Source organism: Xenopus laevis, chromosome 8L (assembly GCF_017654675.1).
Source record: "Xenopus laevis strain J_2021 chromosome 8L, Xenopus_laevis_v10.1, whole genome shotgun sequence".
In the NCBI taxonomy this organism is placed as follows: domain Eukaryota; kingdom Metazoa; phylum Chordata; class Amphibia; order Anura; family Pipidae; genus Xenopus; species Xenopus laevis.
The window spans coordinates 115,054,730-115,067,279 of NC_054385.1; the positions used below are offsets into that span (position 1 = coordinate 115,054,730).

Consider the following 12,550-nt stretch of genomic DNA (forward strand, 5'->3'; position numbering starts at 1 on the left):
CTTATTTTATATGAGTGGTGCTCCTTTAATTTACCTTTTAGTGTGTTATAGAATGTCCTATTTATACCAAATTTGCAATTGGTCTTCATTATTTATTTATTTAGTCTTCATTATTTATTTATTTTGCCTTAAAAAAGACCATAACAACCAGATAGCTGCTGTAAGATCAAACCGGAAAGCTATTGAACAAAAAGCTCTATAACTGGAAACAAAAAAACACAAAAAAGAGCAACTGTAAAATTATCTCAGAAAATCAATGTCTACAGCATACTAAACATCAATTTAAAAGTGAACACCCACTTTATGTTGTAATATATTATACGATTACCATTCATTGTTCTTGTTTATTTATGTTTTAATTGTATTAAGTATAGTCTAGTGTTCCGTTCTGGCTTTAACAGAATGATATAGCACTTAGGGACAAATATAAGGCCAAGAAGTCCTGATCCAGAAGTGAGGATGGCAAATATCTCCACAGATGTCAAAAACTTGCCCTTGGTGCTCAGATAGGCTGGGATGAAGGAGATCCAGACACTGCAGAACACCAACATGCTGAAAGTAATATACTGAGCTTCATTATAAATGTCTGGTAGTGTACGGGAAAGATAAGCAACAAATAGGCATATCAAAGCCAAAAGTGCAATATAGCCAATTACCATGTAGAATGCAACAGTTGATCCTTCATTGCAGTGCAAAATCATTGTTGCTGTGTGGGACTCGGTATCATATTCTGGAAATGGGGGAGAATTTATCAGCCATAATGAGCAGATAACAATCTCGACAAGAGTGCAAATCAACACAATGCATTTTGGGATCCTTGTACCAACCCAGCCTCTTAATTTGCTTCCAGGCCTGGTGGCACTAAAGGCAATAACAACAGTTAGAGTTTTGCCCAACACACAGGAGATACTGAAGGTAAAGTCAATGGCAAATACAACTTGTCTAATTAAACAGATGCCCTTCGTTGGCCAACCAATAAATAATAAAGAGCAGAAAAAAGACAATATCAGGGATATAAGAAGACAATAACTAAGCTCTCTGTTATTTGCTTTCACTATAGTTGTATGTTTGTACTTTATAAATATGATCAAAATGGCTGTTGTTAAAATGGACAGAACAATAGCCATTGAAGTCAGAAACAGTCCCATGTAATCCTCAAAAGAGAGGAAGTCCAAGGTCCTCATGATGCATTTGTTCCTCTGCTCATTCGACCACTGGATTTTAGGACATCTTATGCAGTTTTCCATATCTAATGATATAAAAGTAGACATTTTTTACGATAGCAAACAGAAACTTTATATTGAATATTAACAAACCAGCTTGTTTCATTGACCGATACAGATATGCTTATATAATTATTTAAAAGTCATTAATGACATTTGACCCCTGGGGAGTCATATCCCTATGAACATCTATTTTGTCAGTTTAAAGAAAATGTATCTGTTTTTTCCTTATACGGCAACAGTAATTTAAAATCACAAATATATATATATAATTTTTTAAAGGGATTCTGTCATGAAATTTGACATTGGGGCTAAGCATGTTCTTAGTTTCCCAAGTGCCCTCAGTCAGGTGATAGTACTCTAGAACATGATTGTGGAGCTCATTACCATCTCTCATGCACAAGCAGAATCCCTTTTCACTCCAACTTTCACAGCAGATTCCAATTAGACTTACAGTGTTTCTGGACTAAGGTTTAATTCCGCATTCCATCAAACTTTGTTAGACCATTATGTTTAATTATTTCACATTGATAAAAAGTTGTCTGCAGTCGCTTTAGTCACTCTTTACTGCTGTACTGCAAGTTGGAGCAGTGGTGTAATTAATGTTGGCTGGGCTCCCTGCCAAACAAGTGTCTCAGCACACCTCACTCACACCTCCCACTGGTATCTCCAGGCCACCTACATCCTCTCTCCCAGCTAGCAGGTAGGAGAGCAGCTGGGGAAAGGGGAATCATTAACAGCTTCATGTTCTTCAATGAACAAGGGGTCTGCTTCCTCTATGGTCACACCACTGAGTTGAAGTGATATTACCACCACTCCTTCTCCCCCCAGCAGCCTATCAACAGAACAAAGGGAATATGTTTGTGAAGATTCTCATTCATCCAGGTCATGGTATATCTGTAGAAATAAGTCAAATCAACTGGACAGAAAGTCCAGTTTATTTGACTTATTTCTGCAGATATGAGAGAGAGAAAGCCAGTTGGATGACTGGTGAAATGTCTTCAAGGAAAAAACACAGCAAGTCCAGGGAATGTAGCAGGAAAGCAGCTCCTTGACACCTGCATTGCCAAATATGCCCCCATGCCCCACCATGAGAGTATCACTCAATAGTAAAGCACCTGAGTTCCACCACAACTCATCCAGTTACATTGAAGAGGAAAAACAATAGCTTATCTGAAAGCAGTTCCATTGTGTAGAGAGCACAGGATCAGGCAAAATTACATAAGATGGCTGCCTACACCAATATTACAGCTGAAATGAAATACAATAAAATTTTAAATGGAAGAATGAATTACATGCAATGGTCACAGTGTAATGTATTAATACAAACAATACCATAAATATCATGACAGCATCCCTTTAAAATAATAGTTCTGTCCTCCGTACCCTGTCTGGAAAGTACTGCAGATACAGAACAAGAATTTGTGGCCTAAAGCTAAGTCCCTGAGATACAATGTTCATGTCAGTTGTCAAAAACTATTAAAACACCTTAACTGAGGTTTAGTGGTTTTCAAATGGATTTTAAAATGTGTCCTGTCCTATGTGCAGTGAAACTCAAAAACAAACAATTTACTCAAAAGATTATCAAAAGCTTCCTACCAGAGACAGTAGTTACTTCTCCCTCTGAGCATCTAACACAGTTATAGCAACAACTTGGCATCTCCTTTATTAACATCTTTCTTGAACCAGGAGGACAGTTCTTGCTGCAGGCAGAATGGGGGATCTGAGCATAAAAAATGATAAGAAGCACACACACAAAATATATCTTTAAATGAGTGAAAATAGTTGTCAACAATTTATATGTTTACATACCCCATTGAAATGAGGAGTCCACAAAATCCTTTCTTTGTAAATAATGAAGTTTTCTTTATGAGCTGATAAGTCAAAATCCCCAACCTTCCTAGTAATCATTGTATTATTAGGGAATATATTTAAGCTGAGGACATCAAGGCGCCTTGGAGCTTCTCCATACTTATTAAAGAACATGTTATCCACAGACGTGGTCTTGAGATGGACTTTCTTCAAATAGCTGTTTAACTGAACATGGAAGAATTGTTACCATTGACTTTATCACCTAGACTTACCTACATATACACACACACACATGTAAACACACAATTGGGATCCCTTAGTGCTGTAGATCCAATATTGTGGCAGAAATGCAGAGATGGTAATGTTTTCCATTCTATAATAATCCTGTTAAGACTTTCTTTAGGTGTATACAAAACCATAGAGGGCATTAAATAATAAAAGCAGATCACACCGTCAAAACAAATCTTCCATTTTGCTTGACCAAATCTGGAACCATCCTTTTAAATCCTTAACATAACTGAAGATCAACCGATTTGGTTACAATTTACAAAAATGGAAGACCTGACTTTATGTATAACCTTCATCAGTGCTTTAGATTACCTGGCTGCCTAAGCAAGGTTGCTCACAGACCCCCAATTAAGGTCCCACATAATAAAACACAGCCACTGAAGTAGTGATGTGTTTTCCTAAGGATTCAGAGGTTTCACCTATGCTGAACTTTAACATTCCATAGAGCAGAACGGCATTCAACTGCCAAAGGGACACACAGATCTGCATTTATAAGTGTATGCAGGTATGTATAAATTCCGAAATTCTTATCAAATCTCTATTGCTAAAATGTGAGTTTACAGGAGGTGGCCTGTGTTCCCTTGCAGTGATTTAATAAGCAGAGGGAAAGTGCAAATTTCTTTTGAAGTACTGTACTGTATGCTTAAAGAGATACTGTCATGGGAAAAACATTTTTTTCAAAATGAATCAGTTAATAGTGCTGCTCCAGCAGAATTCTGCGCTGAAATCCATTTCTCAAAAGAGCAAACAGATTTTTTTATATTCAATTTTGAAATTTGACATGGGGCTAGACATATTGTCAATTTCCCAGCTGTCCCAAGTCATGTGACTTGTGCTCTGATAAACTTCAATCACTCTTTACTGCTGTACTGCAAGTTGGAGTGATATCATCCCTCCCTCCCCCCCCCACCCCACCAGCCAAACAAAAGAACAATGGGAAGATAACCAGATAACAGCTCCCTAGCACAAGATAACAGCTGCCTGGTAGATCTAAGAACAGCACTTAATAGTAAAAACCCATGTCCCACTGAGACACATTCAGTTACATTGAGAAGGAAAAATATCAGCCTGCCAGAAAGCATTTCTCTCCTAAAGTGCAGGCACAAGTCACATGACATGGGCAGCTGGGAAATTGACAAAATGTCTAGCCCCATGTCAGATTTCAAAATTGAATATAAAAAAATCTGTTTGCTATTTTGAGAAATGGATTTCAGTGCAGAATTCTGCCGGAGCAACACTATTAACTGATTCATTTTGAAAAAAAATTTTTCCCATGATAGTATCCCTTTAAAGAGAAAAGTTTCTTGTTTTTCTTGGGGTTTTCATGGGAAGGGGTCCCAAGTAAACAACAGAACTGATTCTACCCATTAGCAGTGATTAAGTTCCTTTAGCTTTAGTTATTTAATTTTTAAATATTTGTTCTTTGTGTCTTTATACCACTTAACTGATAGATGGAGCAAATAGCTAAGGCTTTTACAAAATACAATTTTTTGCATTAATTATTTTATATAGAAAGTACAAACAGTATGATGTTTGATCCAAATGACTCACCATGTCCACAATGGAAATGTATGGTGTGATATGTGCTGGGTGATCTGTGTGATGTCAAAAGATATGTTGCTCGGCCTGTTAATTACATCTATAACATTCATTTACTATGTATTAGCCAATTACTGTAACTATTTTTTCAATGTATATGTCATATCAAGTTTACTGTTCCATACCTTCCATGGCATGAATTCTGGAAAACCCTGCCTGTTGATGACTTTATCCATAAACATGTCATGGAGAGCATGCCCCAGGGCATACACAGATATGTATATATTATATGTCAGCCTGTAGGTATTAAAGTTTAAAACAGATGTATCATAGATTTTCAGCATGTCATTTATATTACTTGTGTTTCTTTTTGAATTTAGGGGTCCAAATGCGTAATTCCACAGAGAGGCAGTTATAGGATCCCTTGGAAATTTCGAGGGGCTTGCAGAGTAAATGAACTGCTGCAGACCAGGTATCTCCTCTTGGGATAACATTAACAGTAGGGAACCATTCAATGCTAATAGTGGGTAGTTTACCACAACAGTTGACATGGAACTTAAAGATATCCAAATAATGTTCCTATCATAGTTATCTGCCAAGACAATACAGATAAAGTGCATTATTTTTATGTCCAGTAAGATAACATTTGCAGTTGACCTTTTTATTGTTTGTGTAGCGCCATGCAAAAGAGAAAGATCCTTTTCCTTGACTACTAAAAAAAAAGCAATACAAGCAGCCCCGCTGTTGATAATCTGAGCTTTCATTCTTTCATTTCTTTCATCGCGATCGGTGTCATCTGATATTAACATTCCCACCCATGTCCAGTTAAATGTTTTGAGGAGGTGAATAACGACTTTAAATTCTGTGTTCTCACTGATCATAGTCCTGTAAAACGTTGGAAAACGTTTTCTGTCATTGAAGCTGGTATCCTGAGTTCCATAACTAATCTGAGTAGAAGAAAGGGAAGGTCGGTAAGATTGCTGAAAATAATATATTATAATACACAAAAGCCATGAATATCTTGTAAATTATATCCTTATAAACTGTGAGTTCTGATGTCATTTCTGTCACATGACCCACTGAAATTTGTGTATTATAATAAATAAAGTACCCCCAGTTGCAAAATATGAGGATATTAGAAGTTACCTCGGAGTTCCATGACCTGTATAAAAAACACTCGGCCTCGTGTTTTTATATGGTCATGAAACTCCTCGGTAACTTATAATATCCATATATTTTACAATAGGGGGTACTTTATTCATTATATCAGGAAGGATATGCATTTTTTAACAGATTTAAAAAAAAAAGGAACGGATAATTTATAACAGTGCAGTCATTTGCCTGGGCAGAAGTGCTGCCCGAATGAGCGCAACTGAGACAGCACTTCACTGGGTATTTTTCTTGCCTGTAAAGTAAAATTAAACTCACCGTCAATGTTATACAGCCCTACTGTATTTTACTGCTCTAAAGGCAAAAAAAAAAACATTATGACAGCAATGAATTCCCCAAATGTTGCAGGACTACAAAGGCCAGCACACTACAACAAATGATCAAAGTGCACAACAACATAGTTTTAAAGAGTGCCACCTTAGTGCTTACTTACCGAGAACACGATCAAAAATCAGTACTCGGTTGGAGAGCAACAACAGAAGGAGCAGCAGATTCCTGTCATTAACACTTGGCTTAGGGCAGGCAGTTAGTATAAGGCCCCCTTGTGGGCTGTGCCTCCTGACATTCCTTAACTTGTGCATCTGAATGACAAGCTAGAGGACATTAGGGGAGTAAATCCACATGCCTCCCCACCTCCTCTTGGATAGAGTGCTGCCTACAATAGGCAGTGTTCTATTCAAGGGGGCAGCTGCAGGTCTCAGTACTCAGCAGTGCAGAGAACAATGTGTAAAGAGCATAAAAAGTAACCAAGGTAAAATTGTACAGTTAGGGGCCTGTTTATTATGCTTTGAAAAAAGAAATATTTTGCTAGGGTCCAAATTACCCAAGCCATGCATTGATTTAAATGAGATATTGGAATATGAATAGGAGAGGGCCTACATAGAAGGACGAGTAATAAAAAGTAGCAATAACAATACATTTGTAGAGATACAGAGTGTAATAAAATTACCTGCACGGCGGGGTCGGCCGCCGATCCACCGGTGGGGACGCCCGCCGCGTGTCTCCTAGGCACCATCCTTGTTATTAGGAGGTGCGCTGGCGTGTTTGCGCCAGCTTGTTTTTGCGCACGTTTTTGCGTGAAATTTGAATACTATTTAGTGTACTGTTCCTTGCCCGTGATAGAACTTTGTTTCTAAGTGGTTTCTGAGCCTAGTGCATCTGTTCCTGTTATTCTGTATCCTGATTATCCGTGTTTGACCCTGCCTGTATCCTGACTACTCTGAACTCTGTATCCTGACCCTTGCCTGCCTACGACAACTCTTCCTGCTTAACCCCTTGATTGACAACCCGGTTTGACCCTTGCCTGCCTGACGATTATGATATCCGCCTGCCTCGACCCTGCCTCGACCCTGCCTGTTTGACCATCCTTCTGCCTAATCCTTTGTACCGTGACCTTCAGCCCAAAAAGACTTTGCTAACAGCCGTGCCCCTTCGCCAGCCAGAACATCTCGCCTTGCACCCCTCGTTAAGTCAAGGTGGCACCCAAGTAAGCTGAGGGCTCCTCCCGAAGCCCAATGGTGGTCACACTACTGGTGAAGCCAAGCCAAGACCAGGGTGCTTGGCATTTGTTCTGGTATCGGGTGCCGGCCGTGACACAGAGCTTTTGTTTTTTAGATGGGGTCAGTAGCCCCCATTTAAAAGTTGGAAAGAGCCAGAATAATTAAAAAAAACTATGAAAAAGGAAAAATGAAGGTCAAATCAAAAATGTCTCAGAAGTAGCCATTCTATAAAACATACTAATAGTTAACTTAAAGGTAAACCACCCCCTTTAAGTCACAGGACATGAGATGGCTGACATCTGATGCTCTTGGATATGTCCAAGTAATGCCACATATTTTAAGTTTGGTGTACCGAATGGCTAATATCATCATTATAGACTGATCAAAAAATATACATATTCAAAACATTTCTAGTAATATGGCCTTGAATTGATCCAGATTAGCTACTGCATAGTCCCTGTCTTTACCAAGAGACAATTGCATCATGGTTACATCTTGGTTGTGTTGGAAGTGGGTTTGCATTCCAGTTGTGTTGGTTCACTTAGAAACTGTATTTCCTTCTTCCTTATAACTAATGTAAACTTTTGTGTATCGATACCATATTGTTCCAATAACCTACTATATACTACATTTGTTAAAATCTTTTAATAATTGTGTGAATGTTCGAAAAGTAAGTTTCTCACCTGAGAATATCTGTATATCCCAAGGAGCAAGTATATTGCATGAGACAGCGAGGAGAACAAGTGTCCCACAAATGCCCCCACAGTGCCTTTATTGTTACACTTATAATTTGGGACGTATTCGCTTCTCTGAGTTAATATACTTAACACATTTGTGAGTGCCACTCTCTCACTGGAACACGTGTTATAAACATGGAAGCCTAACGTGATATTTGGTAACATTTTAGGATTCTTGTTGATCTTTTCAATGGCAAATATGGCTGCCCAATAATGACGATAATACTGTAGAGAATAGCTATATGGGAGAAAAAATGTTAATTACATTTTTATATTTACAGAAATTTAGACAGTATTAACATGAGACCTCTATGGTGTCATAATATTAAAGGACAAGGAAAGGTAAAAATCACTGGGATGGTGGCTATTTGTACCCTCCAGTGACTTTAATTGCTAAACTGTTACCATTGCCTTTTGAAAACAAAAGCTGACCCGGGGCATTTTCTCAAATGCCATCTTCTTCCCTGCTTCTAGTGGGCATAATTTCTTTAAAGATTTCCCTTACTGCATAAGAATCCAGCTTTCTGGGAACAGGCAAGAATATAGCAGCAGTGCACTGTGAGGGAAAGGACCCTAGGCCAGTTTGTATTTTAGATAAGAGGTGAGTTGGCTTTGGATAATAGCTCAGTTTTTATAGTCACTTTGGGCAGTTCTTGATGTTGACTCTGCTTCACCCTACATGTGCTAAGCAAGTGCAGCACAAACATGTTCCTCAACCAGTACAAGTTATTTCTTAGTTATTTACCGAAACAGAATACGTATATGAGTAACAAATCAGCTGCATCAGTCATTGCAAAAATGACTTTTTCTCAAACAACTCGAAAAACTTAACAACCAAACAATAAGCAACTATTTATGAATGTGGATCTTTTAGGTCTATAAAATAGGAAGAATCAATGTAACATTGGAGAAAGTAAAAGAATATTTAATCCTTTCTCGGTTATCAAGCTCTTTGAGTCATCATCATTTGTATGCTTATAGTGAAGGCATCATTATCACCATGATTTCTTTTGGGACAGGAATAGTCAGGATCAAAAGCAGTCTTAAATCTAACCTTCCAGTTACATACAGGTTCAGCCTTACTCCAGTTACTATATTATTACTTTCTTGGATCCTGCGTGATGTATGTTACTGCATAATGGAATGAATGTAAGCAACAATCACAAAGACAAATAACGTTTTTGTCAGGTTCTGACCTGATCCTCCCCCCAGACAAAGCCTAAAATGAGCTATAAATCCTGATGATATAGGTCATGTTGGGGCTATGTATAGGTAAAAAACTGAGACAGATACTGATTATCCACATCTAAAATGCCAATTGCAGTGTGCAAAGTGCCAAAAAAAGACCTCTATGTGCCATATATTGTCCACTGTGTGGGGCAGTGTGCAAATAGACTCTGCACTCCATTTCAAAGACCTGCTAATGGTTTTGATCTAATGTGGCCTGTGTTAGGCCATGCTAGATTTAAAATGGGCAGGTGGGGGAGTCACGTAAGCATAAGGCCACCCCACCCCTACCAGTCCCTAACTTGCATGCCAGTAGACAGTCAAGTCAGTCAAGAGAGTGAAAGGAGGTCCAGCTAGAATATAAGATGTAATGTTTAGAATAAGCACAATGCCAGGGATAAGATATGTGACCAGAGGGTCTGGACATACACTGAGGTACAATATTATCTTGGATGGGGGTGGCGTCATTATAAAACCAAATACCAAACAGGAAATAGTCTTTCTACATATACATCTACCCAAACATACCATATAGTACTCATTAACACAGCACAAATGCCAGGCATGTTTTTTAAAGGAGAAGGAAACCCAGTCGGCGCAATAACCCTTCCCCTCCTCCCGTGTGTTGCCCACCCTCCCTCTTACCCCCTGGCCTACCTGTCCCGCTGGGCAAATGCCCCTAACTTGTTACTTACCCTTCTGCGCAGGTCCAGAACATCTTCTTCCATGTGATCTTCTTCCTGCTTTGACTGGTGTTTTGGCACATGCGCAGTAGGAGCATTTTGCCGGTACGGATCTACTGCGCATACGCCAAAAGTCACAAAGTTTTCCAATTTCACTTCGTGACTTTTGGCGCATGCGCAGTAGATAGTACTGGCGAAATCCTCCTACTGCGCATGCGCCGGTCAAAGCAGGAAGAAGATCGCTTGGAAGAAGATGGCGTCGGTGAACTCCGTAGACTGGACCTGCGCAGAAGGGTAGGTAACAAGTTAGGGGCATTTGCCCAGCGGGACCGGTAGACCAGGGGGGAGGAGGGAGGATGGGCAACACACGGGAGGGGGGGAGGGTTTTTGCGCAGACTAGGTTTCCTTCTCCTTTAAGCTTTTTCACCCTTGGTGCAGATCTTTGCATATGCCAGCACTGTATTCATGAGGGTTGATAGTGGCACATAGGCATCCCCTTTCACATCATCTTGCACATCATAGACATTACTGGGTACTGTGCCTTACACTACTTTTTTTATTATGGTGAGTAGTAAAAACGGCATTTATGACTGCTCCATTAGGCACGAAATGTGGTAGGCTGCATATGACCTAATAAATAATCTTTAATTTTATTACTATTTTTGCTACTGCATTTACTACTAGTGAGTCTCTTTCACTCATTTGGGGATTTGTACTGTGTGAATGAGCACCATTTTGTGCCCCTTGGTGTTCTTGCACTTGCATCCATGGCATATATAAATGTCCTAATCTTAACCTTTCTATTCATTTATACTGTACTTCTCCTGCATGTGGAAAAAGGTGATGATTACTCTATGAAACCCTTGAGATGTGCAATGTACAATCAAGAGACTTTAAACAACTTCCATAAATTGGAAACATTGTTAGGACGAGATTCATGCTTAACATTACTTACCCATAGCAGTTCACCTGTGTGGAAGGATGTTCTGTGAATATTACCTTGGTAGTTCTTTTAAAGAAGAAAAGCTCAATAAGAAGTCCCAAAATAATGTCACCTTCTTGCTGATAACCTCCACTGCCTTGAGAATCTAATGCACAGGTAGATGACTTGTTGGGCACATGATGTGTTCCCACCAGAAAAGTTCCAAAGACTAAATACACTGCAATGGCAGCAAATGGAGCACTGCACAATCGGTAAGCAAAATCTAGCAGGAGAAAGGGATAGAAAATGTATCTTGAGAGGAAAGGAAAGGCTCACAGTTTCAATATCCTACAACCCTTGCTGATAAAACGTGCTGTGAAATAATAATGTGAAATATGTTGTTAAATATCCTTTCTGTTTGTTTCATCCTATATATGCACAAAGATTTCCATTCCAAGAATTGTATTTCTAAAAGGTGGAATGTATTTTCAGATCATAGACACCCCATAAGATTGGCTCCCAACATAAATAGAGGTCATTTATCATGACCCTGGGAAGCACTTCTTAATAGCCCGGAATTTAGGAGGCAAGAGGTCATGTTCCTAATAAATACTATGATGGCAACACAGACATCACTGTATTCATAAGCCAGCCATAAAATGGAGCGCAGAGACCATTCAACTAGCATGGAAGGCAGAGTGCAAAGTGCAAAATCATGGTTGACTTGATTTCTTGGCACTTTCTACCCTACTTTATATGTTGTAAATGACCCCTAATGTGTCAATTTAAGTTAAGAGGGCTCATTTGCAATCCTGAACGCAGTGTACTAAGTGTAAAAAAGAGCCTATGCAGGTTTTGTCCTACATTTTCTCCCGAAACAAGAGCTATTATTTAAGTATTCTCAAATATATTGGTTATTGTGCAGTAAAAATATAGAAAATATATATGGTTAATTAATGTGAAGGTAGGCCTTATGGATGACAAGGCATGTTCATGTTATAAACTTCTCTGTTTCCTGCACTTCTTGCCACATCTAGTTTTTCATGGAGGGAAACCTCTTAAAATATAACTTGTTAATAACATGGTGTAAGGAACAATCTCTCTTACCTCCTTTCACGTTGGCGTGGCTTCCAAGATGGTGGCGCCCAGGGAAGACCATGAGGACGTCGGACGCCAGCGAGACTATTCTGATGCCAGTGCGACTCAGCGCTAGTGTTCTGACGCTGCTGTAAAACTTGCTGCGTCAACACGCAATTGCTGCAGAAGCATGACGCCATCAAAACATGTTTTGGCGCAAAAATTGGCCTATTTAAGGAAGCTTGAAAATTTAGTCGGTGCCCGATTATAGGTTCTACTCCTTCGTGTTCCTGGGTGTTATTACTGTTTACTGAACTCTTGATCTCGACCTATTTGCCTGTATTTTGACCACAAAACTTTGCCTCCTGAACTG

The 12,550-nt window shown here is 39.2% G+C and overlaps 1 protein-coding gene across 1 annotated transcript; it reads right to left on the reverse strand.

Annotated features, from left to right (window-relative positions):
• Positions 1-344: 344 nt before the first annotated feature.
• Positions 345-12,259, reverse strand: LOC121397314 (vomeronasal type-2 receptor 26-like). Its single transcript, XM_041573938.1, has 6 exons — positions 12,208-12,259; positions 11,178-11,383; positions 5,048-5,842; positions 3,036-3,260; positions 2,823-2,946; positions 345-1,249 (listed from the first exon to the last, which is right to left on the reverse strand). Exons 1-6 carry the CDS (start codon positions 12,257-12,259, stop codon positions 345-347), a joined length of 2,307 nt encoding a protein of 768 aa, XP_041429872.1.
• Between the last annotated feature and the right edge of the window lie 291 nt (positions 12,260-12,550).

What these genes read in the sequence shown, in the direction of transcription:
- LOC121397314 (XM_041573938.1), bottom strand. Translation starts at nt 12,259, where the DNA reads ATGGTCTTCCCTGGGCGCCACCATCTTGGAAGCCACGCCAACGTGAAA. An exon ending in TCTTTAAAAGAACTACCAAG is followed by an intron (nt 5,843 to 11,177) that starts GTAATATTCACA and finishes TATTATTTTCAG; the next exon opens with CAATCTTACCGACCTTCCCT. An exon ending in CAGAATTCATGCCATGGAAG is followed by an intron (nt 3,261 to 5,047) that starts GTATGGAACAGT and finishes TTCCATGTTCAG; the next exon opens with TTAAACAGCTATTTGAAGAA.